This window comes from Oryctolagus cuniculus, chromosome 6 (assembly GCF_964237555.1).
Source record: "Oryctolagus cuniculus chromosome 6, mOryCun1.1, whole genome shotgun sequence".
Taxonomy (NCBI): domain Eukaryota; kingdom Metazoa; phylum Chordata; class Mammalia; order Lagomorpha; family Leporidae; genus Oryctolagus; species Oryctolagus cuniculus.
This window is the reverse complement of record NC_091437.1, coordinates 49,066,314-49,092,646: the sequence shown is the minus strand read 5'-3', so window position 1 is coordinate 49,092,646 and position 26,333 is coordinate 49,066,314. Positions and strand designations below refer to the sequence as shown.

Sequence of the window (26,333 nt, the reverse complement as noted above, 5' to 3'; positions counted from 1 at the left end):
CTCCTAGCTCCTTTTTGTTTTGCTTTCTTACGTGTATGTTTTGAAGAAAACAAGTTCTTAAAGTTAATGCAATCCAACGCATCACTTATTCACATTATGGGTAGCATATTTTTGTATCTTGACTATCATGTATTTTCCTCCTTCAAGGACTTCTTTTAAAAAATTTTTTTAAATGAATTATGTAATAATACAGCTCCCTAACAAAAATAATTTTTAGGAGGGAGAAGGAATAATCATAGTATATGGCAAAGAGCTAAAATATTAATGTCCATGATGTTAGATGTATTGAAAAAATGTGTACTAAAGGATAGAGACATGTATTTCTTAATATATAATTTAAGATCAATGTCATTATTACTAAAGTTTATTGAATATCAGCAGTAAATGATGTAGTATGATTAAACTTTATGAGAAAAAACATCATTTGGGAAGCTGTGAAATATGTTGCATTAAATACACAAACATAAATATAGGTTCTTGAATTATTTCTAGTTTTTATAAAGGGGTTCATGTGATTTTAAACAACAACAACAAAAAAATCAAATACAAAAAGGATGAAATTATTAGCTTGGGATTCTAGTTAAATGATTCCTATCAATAATTAATTAATGATCAGATGAGTATAAACACTTCCATCCTTCCCCATTGTGCTGTCAAGCTTCAGCTCTATCTAGTTCCTGGCTTTGGTCTTACTCTTGCTCATCTGAAAACACAACAATGACCTATTCCTGCATTTTATCTGAAGTATGAAGTGCACAAAATAAACCTTGTAATCCTAGAAGTTATACAAAATAACCAGAAAATAATCACTTCTTCGTTTTCCTACTTTTGATTAGGTACTGTGCATAAAAACAAAACATCTCCAAAATTGATTTTTGATAAAGAAGAATAAAGTTTATTAAGGCAATTAAAAATAATTGTTAATTTGTCAAAAGGGAAACTATTTTTAATCTTGTTCCTTGTTGAACATAATGTGCATGGGAAAATCTCACTGAGGGAAATATTTTCCTATTTCCCTCTAAAATAATTGAGTCTATTTCTTGCCATTGATGGAAAATTAGTGAATAACAAAATTGTTAAGTTTTCTGAAATTTCATTGTAGTTTTCAGTAAATACTGTCTTGGATGATAGTCTTACATTCACATTTAAAGACTATTTTTTTATTTTGTTTATTAAGTTAGTAACTTTTCTGGGGAAGGGATTGTGAGGGCCAGTGGCATCAGTTTTACAAATTTTAGTTTGATAACCATCTGTTGAGTATTGAGATCAAATTGAAAACAACACTCCCACTTCTAAGGAGCTTGTAGCTTTATAAGAAAGGCTGCATTGGTCATATAGTTTGTAAATACATAAGTATGCACGATGCATATTTTATAGTAGTTCCACCTTATCTGTGGTGTCACCTTTCACAAATTTCAATTTCCCATAGTTAACAAAGGTCTGAAAATATTAATGGAAAATACACATCAAGCTGGTCTGTTTTTGAAATGGTTCAGTCATAGTGACTTTAGGTTAAATTGTGCCAATTAGTCTTTAATTGTCCATTTGGTCATTGTGTTTACAGAAATAGGACTCTGGCTTTGCTATGTTTAGCCTTGAACTCAGCATAGAATTGTACCCTTGGGCTCCCGGTGACTCAGAAGCCCTGACTCTTTTTTAAGCTGTGCATAACAGATGAGAAATATTGGTTCAGAAGACCTACTCTGTTAAAACAGCTCAAGGCTGTTTCGGCCTGCAAATCACTGACTGACTTGGCACCCTTACCTTAGGACTCACCAAGGGGATTTGTCTATTAACCCACATTAACTCTCAGAATGTAGTTTTATAAAGGCATTTACTTGACCATTATAAAGCCATTTGGAAAGTTGTTCATGTTGAACAGATTACCAGCATAAAAGAGATAATTCTTTAATATTTTAATGAAATACCTTTTAAGTATTCCTTTTTTTTTCATAGAATAAGAGTACAATTGAAAAACCCTAAATTTTTTTGTAACTTCAAAAATTTATGGTGACATGGTACAAATAAAACTCTTGCATTATATGTTCTAATTTTTGGAGAGGTTTCCTAGGCAATTTCCATTGATCTCTCTAAATTGTTCTCTATCATTCTTCATACACAGTTTGCCCAGTGAGGATGATCTCTGTCTTCACACTATCTGAATTTGCTGGTCTGGTCTTCTATTTTTCATTTGCTTTAACCAACTAGTATGCTTTAGGTAGGAGAAGAGAGAATTCTGGGTGCTTAATTCCTTCACTTTCTCCCTGATTGACCATTGTTTGGTTGTAGTTGCATTTATCTATGACCACAGCTCCTTTTGGATAGCTTCTGTTCTACAGCTCTTTCTAGGTCCTGTAGAACAGAGATGTGCATATTCTAATCTTTGCAGAGAGTGAATAAGATACCTTACATTGTAAAAGGGACTCTGTGGGAATGATTAAGAATCTGGAGAAAAGAAGGTTATCCTGGATTGTCTGAGTGGGTTCAAAGTAATCAAAAGAGTACTTCCACATGGAAGGCAGAAAGACAGAGCCAGAGATAAGATGAAGGCAAGACATTTGAGTAATGTAATTGCTGGCTTTGAAGTTGTAAGATGACCACTAGTCAGAAAATGCAGGAGACCTCTAGAACATGGAAAAAGTGGCAAAGCATCCAAAAGAAATGCAGTCCAGCCAACATCAGGTCTTTAGCCAGCCAACTTTCCAACCTTCAAGTGTAATAAAGGATTTACATTGTTCTAAGTTGCAAAGTTAATGATTGTTTGATACAGTGGCAATGGAAAATTACTTCAAGTAGTAATGACTTTCCACTGCTATTAGATCCATGATACTACACAATCCTTGCCTTACCATGCCTTTGTAGGCAACTCCGTCACCAGGTTTTTTTTTTTTTCATTGACCTTTTGGAATATATCATCTAGTTTCTCCCAGGACTATAATTGTTAAAGATTTTTTTTCATTTTACTCAGCAAAGCTTATTTTTAGTGATTTATTCTATGGAAATTGTGCATGGCAAATAAACTTGTGTTATTTATATAAGAAACATAAGTATATATATATATATATATATATATAAGAAATAAAGCAAATAATGCAAATTTCAGAAATAAGGAACTGGTTAAACAATAATGGTACAGATATATAACAGAATGCCAGAAAGTGTTTATGTTACATGTACTTTTATACACACATACATCATTATCTCAAAAAATCAAGCTATAATCAGGGCCATACCAATGCCTCTATCTAGCTATCTTATATATATATATATATATATATATATATATGACATATATATATTTTAAAATATATGGAAGGAGAAAAGAAAGAGAAAAAGATAATGATATTTTTAGAGGTCAACACCTGTGAATGGATTAACTGGATTTTTTTGTATTTTTTCATATTTTTCAAATTCTCTTACAGATTTTTCATTAGTAATCAGAAAGAAACACCTACATCAGAGATGGGAGTTCTTTACATAGAGTAAGAAGTCTTTGTATTACAGAGAAAACTCTTTTTGCTTTCATCCAGTTAGAATAATGGTTTCTCCTAACTGTAGCTGTTTGAGTGCAATTCCGTTATAGTTATGTGTATTTGCATCTGCCTCTATCATATCATGGGCATTTTGAAAAGGAGATTGCCTGCAATTTATCTCTTCCTGTACTTAGAGTTCCCTATGTCAGATCCATGGCATGTATTAAACAAAAGCTTTATATTAAATTAAACTTATAGATGCTTAATCAGATCTTCTCTGATGAGAACTTAATTACAGACTTATAAACATATAAGTAACAGGAAAAAGTATGAGGCAAATTTATATAGCAAAGAGATAGACAAAAAATAAACAACCTTATTTAAGATGAAAATGGATAAAATATCATTTGTATCATATTGTGTCACAGCAGTGTTCATTTAAAATTTGTTTACTAACAGTATTGGGTCATTGTTAAACAATTAGCTGAATTAAACATTAGGGTTAGACCAGTCAAAAACCACTTCTGAATGAGCTAAAAAAAGTAACTTATTGTACTTTAGTAAAACTGGAAAGACTTCATGAACAAGGTCGAATCTTTAATTATAGACTGTTGAGTTCATTGAGCAGAGAAAGACATTCTGGGAATGTGGTACCTATTTTGGAGAAGACTTAAAGAGGAAGTAGAACAAAAAAGCCAAGATAGCTGTTTGGAGATAAGATAGTCTAGTAGAGTCTAAACATCAGAAAATAGTCAAGGCATCTTTATTTTGGTGGAAAAACATGTGAAATCCATGCATAGCAAGGGTTTCACAATTATCAGGGAAAATGCAAATTATGAAAAAAGCTATGCATGGATTTAAAAAAAAATTCACCAAAATTAAGTCATCTTTTAATATTTTTCCAGAAACTATTTGATGTATATTAAACATATCATAGCAATAAAAGACAACAATAAAAGAAATGCGAAATCCATCTACTTTTCTCTATTACTAGGTCTCTAAATCTTGCCTCATTGCAATTATGAGAATCAGTGAGGCAATATCAAAGAAAGCAAAATCTTCAAATCTGAGAGATAGAAAGCATTAACAGAAAGATAAAGATTTCTAAAAACCATTTTCAAATTCTGAAATACTACAAGGAATAATGAAAAGAGCAGTGTTCTGATAACTCTCTCAAGTCTACTGTTAGCTGGATGTGTGACCTCTGGCAATTCACTGAGCATTGGAAAATACAGCTGAGCTATTGGTCTAGGTCATCCCCGCTCCCTGACACACTTGACAAAAATGCATAGTGACAAAGCATAGAGATAGCAATTTTTGACATAATCCCTAAAGACCACATCATTTGGTTAATTTAATTTGACCTTCATCACAGACAAAAATTGTTGCTACTAGTCAGAGAAGTATGGAGACAAAAAAAGGGATGAAGACTATTCAATGAATATGCACTCCATTCCAAAGAGGAGCAATGAGTTAGACAGCAGAACTGACCCAAGTGAAAACTGTATTTTCTACATCTGGAAGGTGAGAAATAGATGTTTAAACTGAATGCAGGAAGCCGTGAGAGGCCATGACAGTGAAAGTCAGAGAAAGGTTATATCAGCTGTGTTGTGGAAGATATCATTAGTTTATTATTTGGATCATTTCAAAGGACTTCAAGAAAAAAATGGCACTGTCTGCAGAGTAGGGGTAATCAACTCCCTATATTTTTAATATAGTTTACTATATTTTTAATATAGTTGAGCATGTTAAAAAAAGGATTCTTTGGTCTTAATCTAATATATAATTTTTAACAAGATACATGAATTTCCAACTGTTAGTTTAAATGATTTTCAACGTAAATATTCCTCAAAAATGAAACATTATTTTATAGCATCGCTATTACTACTTGAAAAAGGTGGCTAAAGAATAACAGCAGTTCATGGAAGACATCGAACATCAGGGAGATAGCTTTGGACATTGCATAGGGTGCATGAGAGTACTTAGTTACACCTGGTAAAACGGAGGATTCTAATGACTGAATTGATAATTGGCAAAAAATTGGTAAACAGCAATGTAGGGGTTCCGACTCCATGTGACACCAGGGTCCATATTCTTACCCACATGGAAAGTCTTGAGATAGAGAAGGTTTTTGTTTTTGTTTCTTTATTTGCCAGGTAGAGTTATAGACAGAGAGAGAGAAAGGTCTTCCTTCTGTTGGTTCACCCCCCAAATGGCCGCTACAGCTGCTCTGATCTGAGGCTAGGAGCCAGGTGCTTCCTCCTGATCTCCCATGTGGGTGCAGGGCCCAAGCACTTGGGCCATCCTCCACTGCCCTCCCGGGTCACAGCAGAGAACTGAACTGGAAGAGGAGCAATCGGAATTAGAACCCGGCGCCCATATTGGATGCCGGCGCCGTAGGCAAAGGATTAACCAAGTGAGCCACGGCCCCTGGATAGAGAAGATTTTAGCTATACTTACTTCAAAACATTATTGCCTTCCTTCTCCACTCAGCACCCTAGGTGCGTTTCTTAATTCTTTGGAAGTGAAGTTTATCACTGTGTTAAACAGAGTCATGTAGCTCACAAATAAAGGCCACTGAAATGGAATTCTTAGGGATGAGACAGGAAAGAAGGGTCACAATATTTAAGATAAACCATCCAACCAGACCACTTTGATGCCATCATAGATGAGAATGCAGCATTTTTATTGTAAAAGTCCACATGTGAGGCAATTCCCTTTGTGAAAAGGTTTTCAAATACATAGACAGGGAGCAGTTGATAATTAAGAATTAGATCATATATAATATATATTCATATTGCCAATGCTATGCACACATTGCAAAGCTAGCTTTTAGTGTCTCCATTACAGAACACATTTCCTGTTGACAGTAATAACATTTTCTCACCATTGAAATTTGCCAACAACTCTCCCAAAGAATCAACATTTAATATCTTGACAATTCAAAACAAGAAAATAGTCTATTTACATTTGTTTGAGGTTATATACTAGAGCACTGATTATGAAAGTTTTATAAAATTGGCAGCTAAGTATGTTTCAAGATTCATCCAGATGACTTGATAATGACTTTACATGTTTTTATATTAACAAAACCACTCTCTTCTTTTTTTACTCTTTTTTGATTATCTATGTAGTTCTCTTCTTTTCTACTTTTTCAATTACCTATATATTTATAATTGCTATGATTGAATTCTAACTTAGAGAAATGATTACCATAAAGAAAAATAACTGGCAAAGGGCACTATTTTAGAAAAATAAAGATTCAGGATGTGTACATGAAGATGGGGTTCAACTCATCATGGTTGAAATCTGATGCAGTCACTTCATTTAATACAATATAATCTAATGGGCTTGACCTCCATATAAGTCATTCATGTGTTCATTCAGTTTTTAATTTAACCTTCAGCACATTGTTGAATTCAAAGAGCATACACTATTACATTCTGAACACGAGTTAGGTATGAATCTTACTTATGCTTTCTGTGCATTCACAAATGAAGTTGTGGATGGGTCAGGGCTGACTTAGTGTAAACCTGGAAAAATAATAAATAAAATCTAAATATACTTTAGTAGTCATTTTTATACACAAATATAGGACACAAATACTGCTCTAAAAGGAGCATGGACTTGCCCTAAAATAATTTTCTGAGAATGAACATAAATTGCCAAAATTCTTTGGGTCTTACTGTAAATTTTTATAAGATCAAATATGAGCATATGAAATGATGAATCACTGGTTCCAGTTCAGCTCAGAGAGTTCATCAGAAGCATATGGGGCAGTTGACTTAAAACCATATTTATTGAGCACCAACTATGTACCAGGCACTATGCAAAGTGCTGAGGACCCAAAGAGGAAATGACAAGGATTCTGCCCACAAGGCACTCACAATCACAAAAAGCAGATTTTGAGATGGAGAATAAGTTCTGTAATGACCTATTATCCTAAAAGGGAGAAAAAATAGCAGCAAGCACATTCAATTACTTTAACTCTAGATATGAAATTGGGCATATTTAGTGTTGGCAAATAGATTATTGAGTCTGTATTTTACTTAAAGTGTAATATGTCATACAAACCAAAACAATAAACTATTTGAATCTTCATGCATGAGGGGGAAGGCAATGAAATTCCTCCCTCTAATTCCAACCCAAATCCTTATCATTATATTCATGATTCTTTTATAGCCCAAAGACACAAAATAAAAGACAATACTTTATGATATAACTCCAGTCCATTTATTTTGGCTCTAAGAGATGCATGCATTAAACTTGAAGCATTCTATGTTACTGAATATTTACATCATTGTACATGTGATGTGAAGGAAAATTTTTGTCTTGGGATAAAGGTATAATAGATATCTAGTCTAGTCTTTTTACTTTAAAGGGAATTATGATTCTTCTTAAATGTAGAAGATATTCTATTGTGATCAAATTTACCAATATGACCCTAGGTGAACACAGGGTACAGTTTTTGACCTTTTGTATTTAATTGTGTTATGAATTATGTAAAGATATCACCATTCTAAATAGTCAGGGCTTTCACTATTTCCATTGCTGTAGCTAAAAAATATCGTGTTTGGCTCCAATATTCTTGCTCTAATTTTACTTTGCCTTGCAGGTTTGAAACACAGGAAACATTAAAGTTAAAATTACACTAACCAAAGGAGAGTTGGGCACATACAATATGACAATATACAATTTACCAGGTTAGGACATGGAAACAAATTCAGATCATTATCAATAATATAGGGGATTATTTAAGTGGACTTAGAAAGAAAAACTTTTCTCCATGAGATTTCCTGAATAATACCCATATCAATAAAATGCATATCTCTTCACAGGTAAAGGTAGGAGACCCAATAAACCAGATTGAACAAGCAGAAAGCAGTGGGGAAGAAGATTCGGGCATATGAGTCCATTTTGGCAATTCGGATATGTATCCTCCCATGTCTCCAAGCTCCTGTTCGGCAGTCTTCAAAACAGCAGAAAAAACTGGCACAGTCCTTGCCGTCCAGACACTCATACCCATATTCCTCATCTCTCTCCTGAAGGTGTGTGGCATTGTTCATTTGAATGGTTGCTGATCTTGGGCGGATATCAATGGTAGGGGCCTGAGACAAGGGTAGGGAAGGAGAGGGCCCAAAATTAATTCCACTTGAGAAATCCTAAAATATTTCTCCACAATGTCATCAATGTAATGATGAATCTGAAAATGGGTTCTCAGGATATTGCTATGATATTGTTATCTACAATGGTAAAATTGAACTGAGAAAGCACAATTGCAGATTTCAAATTTTGAGCTTAAGCAGTGCAACTGAAAATAATACCATCAAGCTAGTAGCTATAGCAGTAAGATTGAACACCAAAAGAACTCAAAGTTTAAATACTTAAATCAAACTACATGGAATCTTATTCTATTAATTATTAGATGTGAAGTTGGTTACATGAAGGCATTTAATGGTCCTACATGTGAGTGGATAGAAAAATAAAAATGCATCAAGTTTGAAATCAAATTTTGTCATGCTTACTCAGAGGCAAAGAGGAAATCCCATTACACTGAGCAAATGTATCAAATGCTGTTACTAGAAAATTCTAAGATATTCATAAATATAAAAGTTTCCTGATTTTATATCACAAAAGTATGTCTTATGCTTTAAGAGAATATCATACTACATCTATTATTCACCATCCGGAAGTTTTAAGAATGTCAGCAGTGTTGACCTACATGTGAATGAAAATTCAGAAATTAATGTTACTTCCTTAAAAAGCTTTTTTCGCATTTGAGAAGAAAGTGGTAAATTTGCCTGCATGATAATCTAATCTTTGCTATCAAATGAATTATAAAATTGCTATAAAACTACAGGGTTTATTTAGTAATAGCTTGAATGAATTAGTTTTGGGATAATATATACACAAAACCTAGTATCTCTGAATTAGCTATCAAAGTGAGTAGAAATCTCATTACAATATTGCATGATAGAGCCAACAGGCCCAGTGAAGATGGTAGTGTTCTTACCATCCAACATGTAGAGTTCAAACAAATAATAAGTATTCAGTTAAAAAAAAAACTATCCTATTTTGAATTCGGATGTAAATAGTTAAATTTTAGTTTTGAAATGTCTAAAATGCTAGGTGTAGCCAGTGAAATTGAATCCCATTTTATCTGAGAAGAAAGGGTGTTTTAAATGTTCATGTGCAAAGATACCCTATCAGCATATAACATGTCATAGGGTTTTTATTTAATACAAAATTATGTGGGGAATAGGCATTGTAGCCTAGTGGGTTAAGATGCTGATACTTAAGACACCTGAATCCCATACTGAAATGTCTGGGATGGAGTTTCACTTTCATTTCTGATCCAGCTTCCTTCTTTGGAGGTAGCAAGTGAAAGCTCAAGTACTTGTCACTACCACCCACATCAGAGGCCCAGAAGGAGTTCCCTGTTCTTTGCTTTTTCCTCACCCCAACTTAGCTGTTGCGGACATTTGAGGAGTAAACCAGTGGGTGAAAGATCTCTCTCCATCTCTGTCTCTCCCTCCTTCTCTCTCTCTCTCTCTCTCTCCCTCCCTCCCTCCCTCCCTCTCCTTTCACTCCCTCTCCCTCTCTTTCTCCTTTTGCTACTCTGCTTATCAAATAAACTTTAAAAGAACTAAAACAAATGGTGTATAGTTGCTGAATGAACTCTAAAAATTGATCACTTTCTTCACTTTGAATGTGTTATCTCTAGTAGAATATTTAAATATCTATTCATAACAACAACAAAAAATAAAACACCATGTAAGCGTTAATAGTTAAATTCAGCAGTTGCATGCAGTGAAGTTCCATTCCAAAAACTTTATACCTTGAAGGAAAACATCCGAAGAAGCTTTGGGTTTGTAGACAGAAAAGAGAATCGCATTTTTTTTTTAATAAAAAGAAGAAAAAAAGAAAAGAAAAAGAGAGACAAAATAAGATAAATTAAAAATACATTTCGAAAACATAGTAAGTAAAGTGAACTGAAATTATAAACACAGAAGGAGAGTTTGAAGTTTGGGATAAAGCATATACCTAAAGTTAGAAAATGGAATTCTAGGATTACTATTGAAACTTTTAATAAATAAATCTACAAATATCTTACTTCAAAAGTCAGTGTTCTTAAATTATGAGGAAGCTTTCTATTGCCTAGTTCCCCTATATAGATTTAGTTTGATTTTTATTTTCTGATTATCAAGGAGACCTTAATAGGTGAGTCTTGGCACCTATCAAGGCCAAAATAGCAGAAGAAAAATAAAATTTTAGCTTCCCATATGCAATTCAGGCTCTTACTAGAATTGTTAAATCAATGAATTGGCTTAAAAGAGGAAGTGAAGTTGTCAAGTAAATTTTTTTTTCAGTTTCTTTAATCCCCTTTCTATGTCCTTTAAGGAATCTATCTCTCTAACAAAATGTGCTCAGTAGATACATAGCTGAAAGGGTCAAAGGGCTATTTCTAAAGACTCTTCAGAACTCATTGGAAAGCTAGTTTTCACACCCTTCTTATAGCTGTCAGGTAATAATGCGAGTGTCTTTAGAATCATGTTCCTGGGGAAGAATGAAATGGAATGTAAAGGAGGGTAGCAAATGAAAAACACCGCCACAAGGAAAATAAAGCAAGGATAGAGAAAATGAAAAAGCAGAGAGAGACTTGACAGACATGGTAGGGAAGGACTGCATAAAGCATAATAAATATTTATGAAATTAGAGCTAAGCATTTCTTTTTCATTAATCATCAAGAATAATGATACTTTCTTCTTTACCTGTTATCAAGCCTTACATTCAAATTAGCACATGCCACATGCCGTTTGTAGAATTTCACAAGGTTCCTAGAGATGCATCGGAATACAACCTAGAAGGAGCTACATTCCCTCCTTATAACTTTAGCCCCTCAAATCCATATTTGGATAGTTGGTCACTGTGATGGCCCTCATGACCCTTAAAGTAGAAAACCATGAAAGGCTATAAATTCAGGAGAGTAAAGGAATTCTCATTGCCCCTTTCTAGGAAGGAAATGGATCTTACCATTCATGGGGGTTTCTATTGGTCACAAAGTGTGTTCAGGTGGATAAATAGGTAGCTGTGTGCTCTCATTCACACTCAAGAGTTAAGACAATTTTTAGCTGTATTTATGCCTCCTTCTCCCTTATCAAAGTGTAGTGGCAAGCAGAAATCATCTTAATTGTTTCTAAATCGTATATGCATTTGAAAGCAGTCCAGCTTGGTAATTATAAATCATCAACATCAAACATCATCACCAACTACAAATGGTAAGAACTTTAATGTGTACAGTATTAAGAAATATAATTTTTAATCTTTTTCGGCATTACCACGTTTGTTTCTCACTGTAGTCCCGTAAGACATGTTTTTTAAAAATGCTCATATATGAGGAAACAAAGACACAGGAAGTCTAAGCAACTTGCCTGAACAATAGGTAAACTGTTTATTTTAAAAATCAGATGCATTCGTCGTACTTTGGAAATTTATATTCATTAAATAAAAGTTAAAAAAAAAAATCAAATGCATTCAAGTACAAAATCAATAAAAGTCCTCTAGTGGTAACGCAAACACACACACACACACGCACACACACACAATAGTTTTTACGAAAGTGCATTAATCATTGAAACTTCAAGAACCTTGTGGCTTCCTAGTACAATGTCTTGGATGAAAGTTTTATTTTAAAGCATTGGTAAATTAAATATATGATAGTGAGGAGGCAGGAAGATGAAAATCAAGGAAGACTAGAATACCAACTAGAAAATGGATGTGCTTCTCAGCAACGTTATTAATCACCACAAAATTAAGAAAGCAAGTCATTATATTTGCATTAAGCATCTGACTTAGAGAATCACGGATCTCTGCAGTAACTAATGAGTATAAATGGGACCTTGTGATCTAGCCAAATACATTCTATGTTCATGTTGTAGCTCAAAACATTGAGCCTTACCCTGCACATAGGCTAACCAAACCAAACCAAATCAAAACCAAGTAGTCTCTGCATAAAATATCAACAGTCCCAATGGGAACTCATACATACAGGATTTTTCTTCTTTTTGTCTTTGTCCTTGCTTGGTTTCCGATTGCTGACAAAATAGTGCAGGGTGCCATACTCCACCAAAGCAGAGAAGACAAAGATGAAGCAAACAGACACAAAGAGATCCATGGCTGTGACATAGGACACCTTGGGGAGTGATTTCCGGGCAATGGTGCTGAGGGTTGTCATTGTCAGGACAGTGGTGATACCTGAAGAGAGACACAAAACATGGGTCATGGGATTGCATCTTCAAGGTGGGGAACTGAGTCACTACTGAGAGTAAACTTGTTTTGAAACTTCTAATGAACACCCTCAGTAATGGAAAACAAGGAATAACTGATATTAAGTCTCTCTGTTCACAAATATTTTTTGCCTGTCTACTATGTATTAGTTACAGTGACACTCATTGAATATACATCGAGGAAGATAATGGATTTAATTCCTTCCTTATTGTGCCTTATATTTTATTGAGACAGACACACTATAATTCATGTGAACAAAGCAAAGTATAATTAAAAATTTTGGTATTTGTCAAAAACTGGTAAGGATGGTGAGAAGCTAGTTAGATGGAATGCTCAGGGAAGACCTCTTTGAGGAGTTGATATTTAAGGTGAAGCTAATACTGTAACTTTTTGACTGCTGATATTTAAGTGGCTCTGAGAAAGGGTAGTTTTAAGCTTTTAGAATGCTTGGAATCTAGAAAGAGGCATGGGGACCAAAGTTCATGATGTAAAGGTTATATTAGGAAACATATGTGGAGAGCCTTGCATTTTATTCCAAGTGCAAGGAGAAATCACTTAAATGTACTAAACAGCGAGGAGGTTTGTATATAAGTTGCATGACCTGATTGATAAATTCTTTAAATGTTATTGGATGAAAATAAATATCTCAGAAGCAACATGATAACTAATATTTACTGAAAACCTTCTTGTGCTGTGCACTATTATAAGCTTTTTGTGTACATGGTTTCTGTGAATATTCACAACAGATCTTTTCATTCTGGTTTTATGGAAGAGGTAAATGGGGTTAGAGGACCAGCTACACAAACAAGGATTGGTAGAGTAGCAGAAAAAGGAATTGAACACAGCAGTTAGACATGATTTCAAAACCACTTCTTTCCTAATTATACAATAGTACCCCCAAAAAACCAGCCCACCTAATGGCAGCTTAATAACAGGAAACAAAGTTAAGATGACTTATCTACATCACGGAAGGGTCAGGACTCTCCTTCTGTAAAAACTGTGATTTATAGTAAAGGCAAAACAGAGTCACTCCTAGCCCTCAAGTAGGTCTAGCCCTCATGATGAGAACTTAAGCAATCCTAAAATTGTAGCCTGTTTCCCTAGCTGTTGGATTAACCCTTTGAATACCCACACATCTTATCAGTCTGTTTATTTAAAAAAAATTGAGAGTCAGAAAGAGACATACACTCTGAGAGAGAAAGACTGCAAAAGAAATAACTTCATGTCATTATCGCTCCAGCTTTGTGGCTTATATTTCTCACTAGGGAACACACACACACACACACACACACACACAATGTTTCTCTCATGTAATGATGTTATAATAATGACTACTCAAACAACAGCTTTCCTAGAGAGCATTTGATTTTCTTGCCTTGATTGATTATGTTAGGGAAATTCAGAAGAATCAGGCACAGAGACTTGAGGGGGAACACAAAGTATAGAGAAGAATGGCAGAATCATACAGGAAAAGAGAAATAAGGTTTTTTTTTTTTTTTGTCTCCAAATGTGGGCTATTGGCATGATATGCTTAGAAGATGTTAAGAAGATGTTAAGTAGAGCCAAGAAATTCTTGGAAAAATAGTTTTAAAAAGCACAAAAGTTGTAAATTTCTTTCTAATTATTCATTTTTTGTAATAGAGTCATCTTAGAAGAGTTTATCAGTTTCCTAGAAATACATAGTTCTCTCGGGGCATTTATTCTTCAGTAAAGTCAAAGTTTGCCAAGTGCTGTTATGAAATTCCAGAGATGGAAAAGAGCAGTTTTGGTTGAAGAAACCTCACAGGATATACTATTCCTTGGTAGAGTAATGATCGAGGGAATTATGGTGACAATTGCCATAGCCCTTTCCTACACTGTCACTGATTATGTAATAAAACATCACCCTTTTTATTCTGCACACTCTATGTCAACAGACATTTGTTTTGATATTCATTGTGAGCCCAAAGCACAGTGCTGGTACTCAATACATACTTGTTGAATAAATACATGAAACAATTAACGTGTGAAAGAAAAGAGGCTCAACCTACAGTTAAAAATAGGAATCCATATTTATGACTTGTGAGATACTTTTAATTGCAAATGACAGTGGTTTATTTATTGTTTTTTTGTGTGTTTTTTTTTTCTTTTGGCCAGGTACTGTGTCAAGTACTTTATATATTGTCCTACAAAAGTCTTCATTTATCATTTCTTATATCATTTATATTATTATATTATATATATTATTATATTATATATTATACATATTATATATTATATATAGTTATATTATATATTATTTTATTATATTATTATATCATTTATCATTTCTTATAGATAAAAAACACTGAGTACAGGCAGAATAAAAACTTGCCCTCAATAGTAAATAGTGGAGATGATGTATAAATATAGTCTGCCAGAATTCAAATGCTGTGCTCCAAACCACACTGTGTTATTTCCATGATTATATGGAAAACATAGATAATATGCAGCGTGAAAATTGCAGATAGTTGGAGTTCTTGTAGATTACTCATCTTGGAATTAACTCGGTCTAGGAGTCTTTTTGTTGTCATGGTAGGACCTTTGGAAGGTTTAAGCTCCTCATCTAGAAACTGGGGGTGGTGGAAAAACCTCCTAAAGCTTTTGTGAGGATTAAATTAAATAATGTGTAGAGCACCAATTCCTAATAAAGTTGCAATATATTTTAGGTATTGGTAACATTTATTTTACAGAAGAAATGTTTGTATTTTTAAATGAAAAAAGCTAATGATGTTGTCTATGCCATAATTCTTATAGAAGTTCATGATTGTACATATTAACAAATAGTATTTTTATGGATAAAACAAAACCTAAATAGGTATCTTGGCCTTTGTTTCATAATCAGGCTACTAACTACACTTGATCTATAATAGGCAAAAGTGTCAACCCAAGAGTACCTCACAAATTTCTTGGAAAATGAGTTTATTTTGGTGCATAAAAAGTTTGAAATCCTTGCATATAAGAGCCTTCAACAAATTCATGCAAAATTCATATTTTAAAAAGTATGCATGAATTAAAAATTTTTTGTACCAGAATTAACTTACTTTAGTTCAGTTTTTTCCACAAATTTTTTCAAGTGTCCTAATATTAAGGTAGATATTTTAGAGGAGTTCTTTTTAAGATAATCTAGTATGCGATATTTAGGTGAAACAAAATCTGACATGTAAGTTAAACACTGATGTAGTAAATTGGGAAGATGTTATTTAGACTGCATGAAAGTTCATCACAGTGGCTGGCGCCACGGCTCAATAGGCTAGTCCTCCACCTGCAGCGCCAGCACACCGGGTTCTAGTTCGGGTTGGGGCCCCGGATTCTGTCCCGGTTGCCCCTCTTCCAGGCCAGCTCTCTGCTGTGGTCCGGGAGTGCAGTGGAGGATGGCCCAGGTCCTTGGGCCCTGCACTCGCATGGGAGATCAGGAGAGGCACCTGACTCCTGGCTTTGGATCAGCGCGATGCGCCAGCCACAGCAGCCATTGGAGGGTGAACCAACGGCAAAAAGGAAGACCTTTCTCTCTGTCTCTCTCTCTCACTATCCACTCTGCCTGTCAAAAAAAAAAATCACAGCCATAGAAAACTCAAATCTTGATGAATTGCTTCATGATATTTCTGGGTTCTGCCTGGAACCTCAAGGAAGAGAATTGCTATGATGAGATATAGAAATAATGAGAAGTAGAAAGCTGGTTGTTTTCACTAATTCATCAAAAATTTCACTAATTCAACCAAAAATAAGAGGACTTCATGTGTCTGTTAAATCCAGTTTTGTGAAGTAAAGAAATTAGACTTCCCTTACCTGGGGTGCATGAAATGAAACATATCCATAGATTTTATCAGTTCTTCCAGTCTTGGCATGGAGTAAGCTCCTCAGGGATGTTACCTCACCTCAGATTACTTGGATGAAAAATACCATTTGATGTTTTCATCATTTCATTTGTCACCAGTACACCATAATTAAACTTTGCCATCTATCACATGTCTGCCAAACTGCATTGAAATGTTATAGGCTCAAAGATCAATGTTCCCCATGCTCTGGTGATCTGTGCATGGGAAACAGCCATAATCTCTGAGCCATATGTGTTTATTTATCTCACTTATGAACCAGGTTAACTTTAACTGTTCTGTGGCAATAATATTAAAGTCTATAGGTGTTTAGGGTCATCTCGTTTAACCCTTGATATTGTAAGCACTGCAAATAGCATTAGAAGCAATGAAATCTAGACCACTATTTGAAAAGGTGAGTGTGCATTAGTATCAAGTTAGAATTTTTTAACTATTGACACAGAATGCATGTTCTAGGCAAATTAAATAAGCATATTTTAGGGTTGAACTAAGATATGTGTACTTTAAAAGTCCTCAAGTGTTTAAATTCAGTTTAAGAGGCACTGATCTAAAGAAATGAGACAGCAAAGTTAAACTAGAGGCATTGGCTCAATTCAGCTTCTGGTCTTTCTCCACAATTGGTTTCAACAATCTCTTAGACCCAGAGAAAATCCGTGTGCCATTATCTGAGGTGCAAATATACTACCAACTGACTGTGTGACTGTGTAAATCATTGAACATTACAACACCTTTGCTCCCTTAGCTCAGCACTAAAAAATGTGATAGTCATTTGAATCATAATTAATCCAACTACTACATGCAGTATTTGTGAGGAGTAGAAAAGGGATCATATGAAACATGCCTCACTTAAATTATCAATACCTGCTATTTAAATTATCAATACCTGCTATTTGTTCAGGGACCTCTCCTTTCTTCCTGAACCTGATCCCTTTCCCTCAGTAGTCATTTGTCAATGAACACTCACTGAATGAGGAGATGAAATGAGCTACTGAAGTGGTCTTACAAGGATTTTTGACCAGCAAAAGTTCAGGCTTCAAGGGGAGACACTAATGTTTTCATGAAAATGTTTTTGTGAAGAGTGTAGATTGATATACGTCAATGGATTTGTCCCATATACTTGTAACACATAGATTAACTGAATCATCATTGAGGTACCAGATATGTGCCAGGCATTGTATGAAACACATAAAAGACATTTATATTCTGATATTAGGCTGATAAATAAGCATGTAATACATTCTATTAATAGGCTCCATGTATTTTGGGTTTGTTTCGGTACAGAGTATTAGACAAGATATTTGAATTGTGGAATAGAAATTATGATACAAAGTACTGCATGTAACAGGAAAAATCAAAATAACTTCATTTTGAAACAGATGGGTAACTAAATTGGGTTTGGAAGAGGACAGATATGCAAATGATGTCTTTTTTTCCCAGTAATCACTTCTGCCCCTAGTTTAATAACCTAGTACAGATCATTTTTGTCAGAAAATGACCATAGTAGCTGACATTTCTGAATCTTTACTCTGCTTCATGCACTTGGCATAGAATACCTTATTTAACCCTAATAAATCCCCACAAATTAGGTACAAGAAGAATTGCATGCTTTATGTGTGAGGAAACCATGATTTAGAGAGATTACAGGGTCTTCCAAGATCATTTATATATATATATATATATATAATGCATTTATATATATATATATATTTATACACACACACACACATATATATATATATATGGTTTGAAACCTAAATTAGTTTGACTCAAACTAATAGTTCTAAACTATTATATAATATAGATTCTATCCAAAGAACTAGCAAAAAAATGATCTTGGTTCTGCATACGTGATAAAGTGATTGTAGTTTCATAAATTATCTTGTGTTAGCTTTAGTCTTAGTCAACTCCTTTTTCCTCACCACCCTCCAACCCCAGCTACCCTAGTTTACTCTTAAGGAATTTTGTCATATAAACATTTCAACCCTGGACTTAGACTACTATGCCCTGTAAGTCTGTGGCTTTGTTTTAGTTTATGTAAGACTTCTTCCTCATGTGGAGGAAAAGATGTGAAAATACAAGACAAATATCACCATATGCAATATAGTTCAGCAAGAAGCAATCATTCTCAAAGCATCCCCCCAAATTTCACAAGAATTTTTCTAAAAATAACATGTTCAGTGACTTTCCTGTAAAGAATCAGTTACTTCAAATGTCATCACAGTAATTAATGCATATTGGAAGAAATTAATAGCCAGTAGTACACTGGTGAACGTGTAAAAATCAATACTTGAGAAAAAAAAGATAGCTCTGAATTTCACTTTGCCAATTTCTAGGTTGTTAATACTTCCACCTTGGCTGATTTTAAGATGTCAGTTGACATCACTGAACCCAGAGTTAGAGAAGGACAAAAACAATCAGTTCTCACAGATTAATGTGTGCAGCTTCAGCACACTCCTATTATTATTGGACAGAGTCCAAAATGTACAAACCAAGTGCCTGTTAAAATTAAAAGTTTTTTAATAGTTAACTTAAAATTATTATGCAAGCTTATTAAAGAAACCTATCGAGGTAATTAAGGAAAACAGAACTTAGAAACTTTAAAAATATTTATTAATTTGTTCTACTTAATACTTTTGGTTGAATACTGTAATCAATACACAATTCTTCTTAAGTGCTGGAACAACTGAAAAGTGATTGCTGTTAAATATAAGAGTGGGAACAAGAGAGGGAAGAGATGTGCAATTCGGGACATGCTCAAGCTGACTTACCTCAAACAGTAGAGTTAGAAACATACCAGGGGATTCGAATTCAATCCCATCGAGGTGGCATGTACCAATGCCATCTCACTAGTCCCAGTGATCAATTTCTGTTCACAATTGATCGTAATGATAGACTAAGAACCAAAGGGATAACATAAACAAGAATAGTGTCTGCAAAGACTAGCTGATAGAATCAAAAAGGGAGAGAATGGTCCAACATGGGAAGTGAGATACACAGCAGACCCATAGAATGGCAAATGTCCTAACAGCACTCTGGCCTCATAATCAGCCCTTAAGGCATGCAGATCCAGCTGAAATGCCCATGAGAGTATTTCAGGCATGGAAAGCCAAGACACTCTGGGGGGGGGGGGGGAACCTAAATGAAAGATCTCTGTGAGTGAGATCCCAGTGGAAAGAATGGGTCATCAAAGAAGGAGGTACCTTTCTCTGAAGGGAGGAGAGAACTTCCACTTTGACCATGGCCTTGTCTAAAAATGATCAGAGTCAGTGAACTCAGGGGGCTTCCATAGCCTTGGCAGCTCATGACAAGAGCCTAGGGTGATTACTGATGCCATAAACAAGAGTGTCAATTTGTTAAGTCAACAACAGGAGTCACTGTGCACTTACTCCTCATGTAGGATCTTTGGCCTTAGTGTGCTGTACATTGAGATCTAATGCTATAACTAGTACTCAAACAGTATTTTTCACTTTATGTTTCTGTGTGGGAGCAAACTGTTGAAATCTTTACTTAATGTATGCTAAACTGATCTTCTGTATATAAAGAGAATCGAAAATGAATCTTGACATGAATGGAAGGGGAGAGGGAGTGGATAAGGGGAGGGTTGCGGGTTGGAGGGATGTTATGGGGGGAAGCCATTGTAATCAATATTCTGTACTTTGGAAATTTATATTCATTAAATAAAAGCTAAAAAATATTTATTAAATTATGATAGCTTTCTTTAAAATAAATCAAATGACATTTCTATGCAATTACTGGCTAAATTTAAAGCATTGCACCTTAGAAAGAGGGATAAAGTACCTTGTACTGGGGTTTATCTTGGGAAACAACACAAATATATCTCACCCAAAGATGTTCTGGCTGGAACAGCATCCTTATTGATCCAGAAAGATACCCATGACAAGACAACAATGAGTGTGCAAGGGATGTAGGTCTGGATGGTGAAGTACCCCATTCTTCTGCTCAGATCAAAGTAGACGGACATGACCACGTAATCTCCTAGAACAGAACAAAGATAGTACTATGTGATCCCCTATTAACAAATGAAAAGAATTTGGAAATAAATATGTGTTCAGTTCTCATGTGTACACATTTAAATTTGAGACTTCTTTGTAAGGAACATGCTGTAAACTATTTTCTGTCCACTTGAGTTAAAAAGAAAAACAAACAAATACACCAAAAACCCAATGAACTGAATCCTGATCTTTTCATAAGATGCAACTATTAGTTGGAAGAAATAATTTTTGAACATTTAGATCACATTTTTTTCTAGATGATTTTTTTCCTTGTCTTCCTACTTGCCACCCAAAGTGTGAATTTATTACATGGCTTAGAGGGCAGGAAACAGTGTTTCAACACTATGTCAATCTTGCTTGTAAAATCTTCTGAATTTTGTAGCAATTTCCTGTTTTTCTTAAGACCTTTATCCACACAAACTGGAGGGAAATATGCTGATGGTTGACAATAATAAATATTTTACTCAGAATTTACCAAATTAGTATAATGAAATATTTTTCATGCTTTCATTGATTTATATTGTTTTCTTTCACAACTGTCATTTAAATTTGCAATTCATCATTCATTTGTGTGGTGATTTTTGTTATATCTATCTCTTCTATTGGACTTTGTAAGTCTGTGAATGGTTATCCATTAGTCCACTATTGCACAACTGGTTCTTAGCATCCTCTTTGACTACAAATGGGCAATCAGTAACATTTTCCGAATGAATGAACAAGTCAGTGCATGCATTTGTAAATTTTAAAAATGAAGAACATAGGAAGGTGTATTATTGAGCATGCTGGATTAAAGAGGGGAATTTACAAAAATTTATTTACATAAATAATCAAGAGAATATACTAATTAAAAACTAATAAAGGAACCAAAGAACCATCATATGGCTATGCATGAGACCAGTTTATTTTGAAACAATTTGAAGTCTCTGATTTTTAAAAATTATGATGTTTAACATTCTTTTAAAATTCCATATCCTTCCTTTTATTCTATGCCAAGTATTATTTTAAAGGATTTCAAGTTTTGAGATTAGAAAATCCATTTTTGAGATATCCCTGTTAATATACATTTATGTTTTCTTTATTCTGTTGGAGAACATCAGTTTCAAGGACTCTATCTACACTTGTAATATGAGATATGTGCATAAGACCCCTTTTCAAATGTTGCTCTTTTTTCTTTACTAGATATATTTTGTCCTAGAAAATAAATAGTTAAATACAAATAATATATTTTAGCTTGTTTACTTGGCTTTGTGCGTGTATTTCCCTTTGTGCCTAACTCATTTTATCTGGTTTGAAACTAAGGTACCCTAGAAATTTTATACAAAAAGACTGCCTTAGCAGTGTAAGTTATTACCACCTCAATACAGTTCTTTCCCACCCTCAAGCTTCATCCTGTAGCCTTCCAAGCTGTTGACATGCAAAACCATTAGATATCTGAGGAAGTAAACACTTTGTACCTAAACCCTTCAGTGTTTCCTATGTGCAGTTTTGAATACTTTAAACACTGTCTTTTAGTAGACTGAAATACTACTACTACTAGTTTATATCATGGCTATTGAGTAGGTATCAAGACCTACCACTATCTTGGGAATAAGTTAATGGGATATTATTTCCCTCCTGGAGATCAGAAGTAGCAGTATTTAGCAACTGTGCCTGTAGACTTGATGGTAGAAATGTGTTATCAATGATAACTATAATTTAGTTAATTCCAATGAGATTTTTTCTCTGCATTAATTTGCCTGAACATAAGGTAATTAAATTTTTCACATTTTGCAAATTTGTTTGGTCTCTGCTTTTGCCCCAATTTAGAATATAATAATAGACATGGGCTATAAATGAGGAACAAAAACATTTAAGATGACCTCTATATTTTAATTTTTTATTTATATTAGGGAAAGTTCATATTTTTCCTATGTACAGTTTTAAGAACATAATGATACTTCCCACTCTACACTCCTGTCCTCCTTTGCTCCCACCCTGCCTTTTCCTTCCTTTCTTATTTTTCTTTTATATTTACAATGACATACTTTCAATTTCCTTTATAACCACAAACTTATCCCTCCACTAAATAAAGAATTCACCAAGGAAGTAGCAAAACCTGCTATTCCTCAGGAGTATAGACAAGGGTTGTAAACAATAATCATAATCTTAAAATGTCAATTTCTTTCATGTACATTATATTTTTGTAGTCAGTATATTAGTAACTACAAATCACGGAAAACCTTTGTCTTTTTGGGTCTGGCTTATTTCAATAAACATAATCTCCAGTTGAATCCATTTTATTGCAAAAGATAGAATTTCATTTTTTTTGTAGCTGGGTAGTATTCAATTATGCATATTTACCATAATTTTTTATCCTGTCATCAGTTGATGGATATCTAGGTTGATTCCATATCTTAGCTGTTGCAGTAAACATGGGATTACAGATAAGTCTTTCATATTCTGATTTAATTTCTTTTGGGTAAATTCCCAAGAGTAGAATGGCTGGTTTATATGGTAGATCTATTTTCAGATTTTTGAGGACTCTCCATACTGTCTTCTGTAATGGCTGTACTAGTTTACATCGCCATCAACAGTGTATTAATGTATCTTTTCCCTTACAATCTTGCCCGCATTTTTTTTTTAAATTTTTGAGTGGTAGCCATTCTAACTGGGGTGATGTGAAACCTCATTGCAGTTTTTATTTGCATTTCCCTGATGGCTACTGATGTTCAGGATCAGGAGCCATCAAGATGATCTCTATTAATATCTGTCTTTTTTCTTTCTCATTTCCTTGATCAGAATACCATTGGCTGTCTTGTTCCAGGTAGGAAAAGCAAAGAGAAGGAGAAATTTTCTTTTTAATTAATAAATATTCTGAGATACTTTTTCTACTATTTCCCAAGTCCTTGAGTTTTCTGCTCATTTTAAATACATTTAAATGAATGTTTAAAAATTACAATATTTTAGACACAGGTAGAGAGTACTAGTAACTTCTTCATTATCTTGTAAGTGAATGAGAATCTGCACTTTGGTATTAATGATCTGACTTTTTAAAAGGTGAACTTTAATTTTGTCCAAAGTTAACAAGATAATTATCTCAATTCAATTCTCTGCTTCCCTTCAGGTCAGAATCTAAATGTCCATGGTCCACTTATCTATCAATTTCCATAAATAAGGTAATAGCTTCTCAGCATCTTCCGTCTTTGCCAGCATTTCCGAAGCTTTTCTATGAGTGGATTACAGATTCAAACTTGGGAACAAACCATTTAAGAGCAAAGCAGCTTCACAGTGACAGCCTGATTCCTGCCTTATCTCTAAGCCCACATCACTTTTTGTATTCTTAAAAACTCTTGGCTGAGCAACCTGTAAAATCAAATCCCCTTAAAATGCTCCATCAGTGGTTCCCCAAGCTCCAAAGATTTAAATACCAACCAAAGTCAAAGTCAAAAATACCAACCAGCCATTTCAAATATATTATTTTTACTGATAAATTCTAACATGATGTTTAAAGTCACAGCATTTTCTAAATTAGTTATGTTTCTGCATTAGCTTGAATTTAGAATAAATTGACAGGCTAGGACTGAAAGAAAGTGACATATAATTTGAAATAACATCTATTAATATCCATTTGTACATTGTTTTGTTTTTTGTAAGACTCTCTTGTCTGGTTGTAGGAAAAGACTATGCATGTTAATGAAAAATTATTGTTTTTGCTGTTATGTTAAATAAGCATGAGAATTTTACAATTCAGTATTTATTAGTATGTTATTTCATCCATGAAACTGTCTACTCTTAAAAAGTTAAAGATTTTATAGTAATGAAATATTTTTCTAAATTGAACCCCTGAAATTATATGTATGCATATATTTATTTACATATATATTAGTAATTAGTGGTGATGTCTATCATGTTGAGATCCTGGGATGAATGGTTTGCATATATGCTCTTTAAGTATCCTAAAATTTTGTTATGATGTTGAAAAACACCAAGTGAAATGTATTTTCTGCTTGTTGCTCTCTTATGATTCTTATTCCACTTCAAAATAGTTGAATAGGATATATCTTTTTCTATTAGGATAACTTTGAAGCCATAAATATTATGCTGATTACATTCCTTCTTTATTCAAGCCATGCATATATTTAATCACTGCTTTGCAAAGATCACTACATTATTAATGTGGCGTTTAGGACTATGGGGTCTCATAACTGAATCTAAATTAAAGGCTCAAATGGAGCAAGATTATTTTGTCTCTACAATGTAGATAGACCTACTGGTAAGCTGAGACAAGGCATTAAGTCTAACTTAATCATCACTCATTAAACATTGCAATCTGAGACATAACCCCATGAAATTGACTTTTAGTCAAATGGCTGAATTTTCTTTAAAGAAAATTATTTTCTGAAATTAGATCTTTACCTCACCACTTCACCATAACACATAAAATAAATTTAAGTTGGACTGAAGATACAAATTTCTGAGTGAATATAAATACCAAACAAGAAAAATGTATAGAATATCCATACATTCTTAATATGGGAAATGTTTGTTAAGCATAATATAAAATATAAAAGCCATAAAGAAAAAAATACCTCAGGTCTTCTGTGTAAAAATTAGAACTTTTGAATTATAAAGAATGCTATAACTAGTTGTAAAATGAAAAAACAACACACTTGACTGGAATATTTCCAAAATAAGTAAGAAATTGAAGGTTAATATTATAAAGAATTTCAGTTAGTCATTGAGAAAAGAAATCTAAATTTTTAACTAAGAAATGAATGGGAAGTTTACAAGTAATAAATACTTGAAAATATTCTCAAGTTCAGTAGTGATCAATAAAAGGTGGAGGTAAGTAGTTTAGTTTTAGTCTATCTGATTAGGAAAAAATAAACTGATAATGTCCAGAATTGACAGGGTATGAACTAGGAACAGAGCTATACAATATTTGTGGGAGGACCGGTGCCGCGGATCAGTAGGCTAATCCTCTGCCTTGCGGTGCTGGCACACCGGGTTCTAGTCCCGGTTAGGGTGCCGGATTCTGCCCGGTTGCCCCTCTTCCAGGCCAGCTCTCTGCTGTGGCCAGGGAGTGCAGTGGAGGATGGCCCAGGTGCTTGGGCCCGGCACCCCACGGGAGACCAGGAGAAGCACCTGGCTCCTGCCTTCAGATAGGCGTGGTGCGCCTGCCGCAGAGTGCTGGCCGCGGAGGCCATTGGAGGGTGAACCAATGGCAAAGGAAGACCTTTCTCTCTGTCTCTCTCTCTCACTGTCCACTCTGCCTGTCCAAAAAAAAATTTTTTTTTGTGGGAGTAGAACTATTTAGAATATAGTCTGGAAGTTTATCAAAAACACACTTTTCTCCTAGATTTCTGAATTAAACATTTCAGGAAAAATCAGTTTGCAGTTATTGCTCTTGAATGGAACCAAATTTTTTTTTTTTTTTTGAGCTTTGCCCTCAAGTATGGGTAAGTATTGGGCAGAATCCTGAGACCTTGAATGATCTAAGACATTCTTAAGGAGAACAGACTTTTCAATTAATCAGTTTCCAACCGCTATACATACTACCCACAAGTGGTTTCTGCATCCATCACCTGCACACCATTCCCAATGGTGGCTTAGTCTATCATGAGCTATTCAGGAATATGTTCAGTATTCTCTCAGCAAGGAGGTCTTGTAAAGTCAAGGGATTGGGAGAACATAGCTAAACTGTAGTCTTTGCTATCACAGAGTAC

The 26,333-nt window shown here is 34.2% G+C and overlaps 1 protein-coding gene and 1 long non-coding RNA gene across 3 annotated transcripts in view; one reads left to right on the top strand and one right to left on the bottom strand.

Moving 5' to 3' along the window:
* The window catches only part of LOC103347953 (uncharacterized), a 159,250-nt gene extending 150,809 nt beyond the window's left edge, over window positions 1–8,441 (top strand). The window contains exon 4 of the long non-coding RNA XR_007918526.2: window positions 8,312–8,441. This is a non-coding gene — a long non-coding RNA (uncharacterized lncRNA). The remainder of the gene's footprint in view (window positions 1–8,311) is intronic.
* Window positions 6,139–26,333, bottom strand: part of GABRG2 (gamma-aminobutyric acid type A receptor subunit gamma2) — a 104,029-nt gene continuing 83,834 nt past the window's right edge. Inside the window, exons 7-10 of one of the 2 annotated variants that reach the window (XM_008255357.4) lie at window positions 20,459–20,611; window positions 12,523–12,728; window positions 10,312–10,335; window positions 6,139–8,581 (exon numbers count right to left, since the gene is read on the bottom strand). In XM_008255357.4, the coding sequence (XP_008253579.2) occupies window positions 8,306–8,581; window positions 10,312–10,335; window positions 12,523–12,728; window positions 20,459–20,611 (659 nt within the window). In that variant the 3' untranslated portion in view covers window positions 6,139–8,305. The remainder of the gene's footprint in view (window positions 8,582–10,311; window positions 10,336–12,522; window positions 12,729–20,458; window positions 20,612–26,333) is intronic. The other variant, XM_051843580.2, reaches the window with a different exon arrangement.